The following is a 5,487-nucleotide window of genomic DNA, read 5'->3' as shown; positions in this document are numbered from 1 at the left end:
AAAAAAAAATATATTTTCTTATAATTTAGCTTTTTTGAGAATGTATACTTGAACAAGTTCAAAATTCTAATGACTGGAGTCAACCAATCTATCAACTTTATATACAGATTATAATTGCCACAATTTCTTATAAGTTTCATTGTTATTCAATGACGTCGGTAAAACAACTGTGCAAATTGCAAAATAATATTTTCATCAAGAATTTAACACTCATTCTATGAACAGAGGTATTTATCTACAGTTTATTTTGTATTTTGTATTGTAATACGAAATTATTTTCCTCATTTATCCCATATATTATTTAAATACTAGGGGATATTCATACTAGAAAAACTAGTGAAACTAGCAGCAACTAGCAGCAACTAGCAGCGACTAGCAAGCACTAGCGTGTTATAGTCCAAAGCAAATGAATTGAGGCATGTAAAATATATTGTAGCATGCGTAAGTCGCTTGCAAACGAACCAAGTGAATAGCGGAGACGCACGAAAACGAAATGAGTGAATAGCGACAACAAACGTTGTTATCCGTTGCCGCAATACACTTACTTCGTTATCGTGCGTCTCCGCTATTCACTTGGTTCGTTTACAAGCGACTTAAGCATTACTGTTGTTTCTTTTATGTATCATACGATACGTTTAGGTAATTTCAAAACACTAGAAAAACTAGCAGCTACTAGCAGCACTAGTGTACTCACTAGTAATACTAGTAAGCGATTAGCGAATACGTAAATAAAACTAGCTTACTAGAATTGCTACGAATGTCCCCTAGTTTAAATATGTGCAATTTTGTACAAACAACTGTTCAATATTTCATGTTTAAATTTTAACTCCTTTCATATACTCACTTGTCGTCCAAAACCGAGTTTTCATTCCTTTCGGATCGAAATTTACCGATTACGGGGAGGAAAGGTTAAAATTGATTACGGGGAGGTTAAAAAAAGCCTGGCAAATCGAAAGAATTTTTCTCGTTGAAAAACCGCACCAAAAGAATTCTGCTCATCTTCACTTTCTTGCTGGAAAACACCAGAAAATTCAAAGAAATACTGAGTAGCCGCCAAGTTGATTTTACACCCTCCCCGATGCCTAGGTATGTTATTTACCATAATATCGCTCAAAAACGAAATTTTTAATGGGAAGTACCCTTAAAATGCATTGAAATTTCTTCAAACTTTCAGAATATTAACTTTTTTAACATGATCACGATATCATATAGGCATGGCTGCGATACAAAAATTCCCATTTTTATTAGTTTTTGTATGAAAAGTGCTTCGAAAATTATTTGTATCGTAAAACTAATATCAGATTCAGTTTTCTCGTGAATTCTTTGAGTAAAAGATTTGTAATAAATGCATGTTGTGGATCACAGTGCGGAAAAGTTCATCTTACGGATGTAAGACATTTCATTTTATTAAGCTATATATATTCGGCATCGAAATATTCTTTAATTTAATAGCAGAAGTACTCGCAAAAGATTTTTCACACTATCGTGATGAACTCAATTGTATGACATTTGAAAGAATTCTATTTTCTAACAAAGCGCTATAAAAATATGTCTGACAGACAGAATGTTATTTTTTGTGTGAAAAATAGTCTGTGCAAAGTTTCACGTCATTACGGTAGCGTAAAAGCATGGCTCCCATACAAAAATTCAATTTTTTGTGGGTTTTTCGAAGAAATTGTATCAAAAATTGATTGTATCTCAAAATTAACCTCGGATTCGGTTTTCTCGTGCCAAAAAACCCCCAATACATATTTTTGAGTGTTTAAGTCTACATTAAGTATGACTTTTGGACGAAAATTGAGCTCTTTTTCATAGGTATCACTCCAGGCATGACACTTTTTTCTATCAACCAAAGTCGCTCAAAATCTAATGATTTCTATTCCTCGCGACTCCCAATCATCCTGTAAAGTCAGATTTTGAATTAAGTTTCTACGATGGACGCAATCTTGCTAACAAATTTTGCGTACGACGTACAGATTAACAAAAACTATGTTTAAAAACGCCAAATTCGTCTTCTCTGACCTCAATAAAAGGTAGAAAACATGTTTCTGAAGTTTTCAAAATTTTGACCGATTACAATACTTTTCACCTTACACTATGTGTGCGGAAAAGTAATAAAAACGTGTGACGATTTTTTTTTGAAATGCCCAAGGAGAATTCTTCGAATGAAAAGTAAACAAAAAATTATCTCAAGTTATAAGTAAAGCAAAGCATGTCATATGACATTCATATCAGAGGAACTGTTTTTGCGGGAAAAAATCAAATTTGCGTTTGGAATGATAATGATTAAAAGCATAAAATACAATGACATCATGTTGTTTCATTCTATTATCATCAGTTTTTGTCATGCGACGAAATTTCGATTTAAGAAGAAACTTAATCAACAAATGAGTGCAGTTGTTTTTTAACCTCCGAGCTGAATGTTTGGATGGGAATTCTTTTAATTTCTCAAACAGTTTAATTTTAGTGTCGAATATTTTAGTCGGTGAGAGTTTGTCAATTTTTAAAATGCATGATACGGAGTATTCGAAACATATATTTGGAGATTGATAATTATTATATTGAATTTATGAACAAATTGCTTCTTTGGATCCGTGTGTAAAAATATTGATTGATTTTGGACGTTTTGATTTTCTATTCGTCTAGAAAATATTTATTTTACTTTTCCGCACACACCGATTGTGTAAGGGGAAAGTATTGCAATGGGTCACGACACCTCAAAAACATGTTTTACGACATCTCAAAAACATGTTTTCTGGACGTTTCTGAGGTCTTCTCTGTACAAAATTTGTCCATCGATTATCTCACCCCCCAGAAAAGTTATTTAAAATCTGACTGTACAGGATGATTGGGGGTCGCGAGGAATAGAAATCATTAGATTTTGAGTGACTTTGGTTGATGGAAAAAAAATGTCAGTGATACCTATGAAAAAGAGTCCAATTTTCGTCCAAAAGTGATATTTAATGTATTTTTAAACACTCAAAAATATGTATTGGTTGGGTTTTTGGGTACGAGAAAACCGAATATGATACAAATAACTTTCGACACACTTTTCATACAATAATTTCAAAAAAATTGGATTTTTGTATGGAATATGCCTGTATGATATCGTAATGAGCTGAAACTTTGCATTGGTTATTTTTTTCACACAAAAATAACATTCCGAGAGTTTGAAGAGATTTCAATGAATAATAGGGTACCTCTCGAACAAAATTTTAGATTTTTATGCTCAAAAACGAAAAAATTGTATGGAAGGTACCACTCAATTGTATTGAAATTTCTTCAAACTCTCAGAATGGTAGCTTTTTGTGAAAAAAATAACACCTGCAAATTTTCACATGATTACGATGCAAGATATTTTATTTTTTATAGTGTTTTGTTAGAAAATAGAATACTTTTAAATGTCGTACAAATGGGTTCATGATGAAAGTGTGAAAAATCTTTTGCGAGTACTTCTGCTATTAAATTAAAGAATATTTCGATACCAAGGTTTGAATATATTTTTTGGTCTCACACTTTACGCCGCTTGAAAGGCTTGAAAAATCGAACAAATATTATTTTGAACTTAATAAAATACGCAACTACCGCCGTGCGGAAAAGTTCATCTTACTCCCGTAAGACTCTTTATTAATATTTTTGCGATATTTTCGAAAAAAAAATATATTTCACAATATTCCAGTATTTTCCAAATATTTTGTGATAATTATATAAAAATTAACAATTTATTCGCGTTTGAAAGTTGTTTTTTTGCCAGGATTATATATTTTGGAGCTATCAATGCCCGATCGCATATCAAAAGACTTTGTTTTCAATAAAATACGGTATGCTTCGACTTAAACGGATTTTGAATTTTTGGTTGATTTCCCATTAGTCATCTTGGAGTTAATTGCGCACAGATTATTAAAGCATCGAAATTTGTTGCGGTATTCCCAAACCAAGTGATAATTTTTTGATTTACGTCGACATTCGACTTTAAATGGCAGGATGTTTCAAACGCAACAAAATATAAAATACATGAATACACTATAATCAACGTTCGCATAAGCGCTTATATATATATGATACCCAATACTCATATTCAAAAGTATATTTATAAATATATTCGGTAGCAGAGTCCGCTATCAATTTCATGTGCGAAAGTCAGACTAAAAGAAATGTAAATTTAAACGATCATTTCACTTTCATCTTAATTCGATTATGGTATGTGTAGAAAGATTGATATTAAACAGACATTTTCGTTTCTATTTTCAGTACATTCATTTCCATTGTTAAAATTGAATTTCGTTTAAATTCAAACAATGAAGTCACTCATCCTAAGCATTCTATGTTTTAGCGCAGTGGTGATCAATGTCACTGCAGGTATGTTTCATTTAAGATAAAATCTAATAGAGTAGTGTGTGAATACAATTTCGGTTGAATTAATTCTTGATTTTATTTGTAATTAGATGACACAGAGGATTTGATACAAATTAAACAGTTGCTGAGAATCGGAGTGAACCTTGATCGCTTAGATGGTATTTATAACTTGGGTTTATTTGCGGCAGCGGCAAAGGGTAATTTCATACCTTCGACACTGTCAAAATACGATAAATAACCAAAATGTTTGACTCTCTATTTACTCAGGTCAAAGCAATGTAGTCAAGTTTTTGATAGATAATGGTGCAAATATTAATGAAAGATATCACGGCTCTCCGATACTTTATATTGCCAGTTACAATGGTAATAAAGTTCAAATTTTACGATAATTTTGAAGGAACTTAATCAAAGCCATAAGAAAACCTTAGATTTATTGCCTAAAACGATAAAAAATAAAATTCTCATATAGAAGGCGCTGCATTCTATGCAAACTTGTTTTCCGTTGCAACGGACTAAGTGGAAAGTATAAGCTTATTACATAGAATGTAGCGCCAATTATACATGAATTTTGTTTTTCTATCATTTTAGGCAGTAATCTTATCGCTTCTTTTAAAATTTAATTAAATTAAGGTCACGATCATGTTGTCGACATACTGATCAAACATGGTGCTAAAGTAAATTTAACAATACATGACGGTTGGACACCGTTAAATATGGCCGCAAGTAGAGGTAACATAATAAGTAAACGAAATATATTTGAAAACATAATTATGAAAATATTTCGTAAAATTTGCATCAAAATCATTTCCATAGGTTATCTGCGAATTGTTGAACTGCTACTTACAGCAAAGGCAGATATCAATTTTCCGAACGATGATGGGGAAACGCCGTTATACAGCGCTGCAAAAGAAGGTTGATTTGTTTTTCATTTGTTTGGTCATGAATTCAATTCGCTCTCCTTTATGAACTAAATGAAAATGTTTATTTCTCATTCAAAATTCAGGTCGCGAAGATGTTGTTTACGTGCTACTCGAAAGAGGTGCTAATTTTGGCAAACGAGAAAAGAACGGATTATCACCATTGCATAAAGCAGTTGAAGGAGGTATTAAAACTGATGAGGAAATTTATTTA

At 31.9% G+C, this 5,487-nt stretch overlaps 1 protein-coding gene across 1 annotated transcript; it reads left to right on the top strand.

Annotated features, from left to right (window-relative positions):
- Nucleotides 1-2,403: 2,403 nt before the first annotated feature.
- On the top strand, nt 2,404-5,458 carry LOC116341832 (ankyrin repeat domain-containing protein 29-like; the record flags this gene model as incomplete). The annotated part of the gene is made up of 7 exons (XM_031769135.1): nt 2,404-2,485; nt 4,252-4,359; nt 4,446-4,553; nt 4,624-4,719; nt 4,987-5,085; nt 5,170-5,268; nt 5,360-5,458. Coding segments are annotated over exons 2-7 (562 nt in total), but the record flags the coding sequence as incomplete, so codon positions are not given.
- Between the last annotated feature and the right edge of the window lie 29 nt (nt 5,459-5,487).

This window comes from Contarinia nasturtii, unplaced genomic scaffold, assembly GCF_009176525.2.
Source record: "Contarinia nasturtii isolate CC-2019 unplaced genomic scaffold, AAFC_CNas_1.1 Cnas_scaffold_803, whole genome shotgun sequence".
Classification (NCBI taxonomy): domain Eukaryota; kingdom Metazoa; phylum Arthropoda; class Insecta; order Diptera; family Cecidomyiidae; genus Contarinia; species Contarinia nasturtii.
Note: the sequence above shows the minus strand (reverse complement) of the source record. Positions and strands in the feature narration are given on the sequence as shown.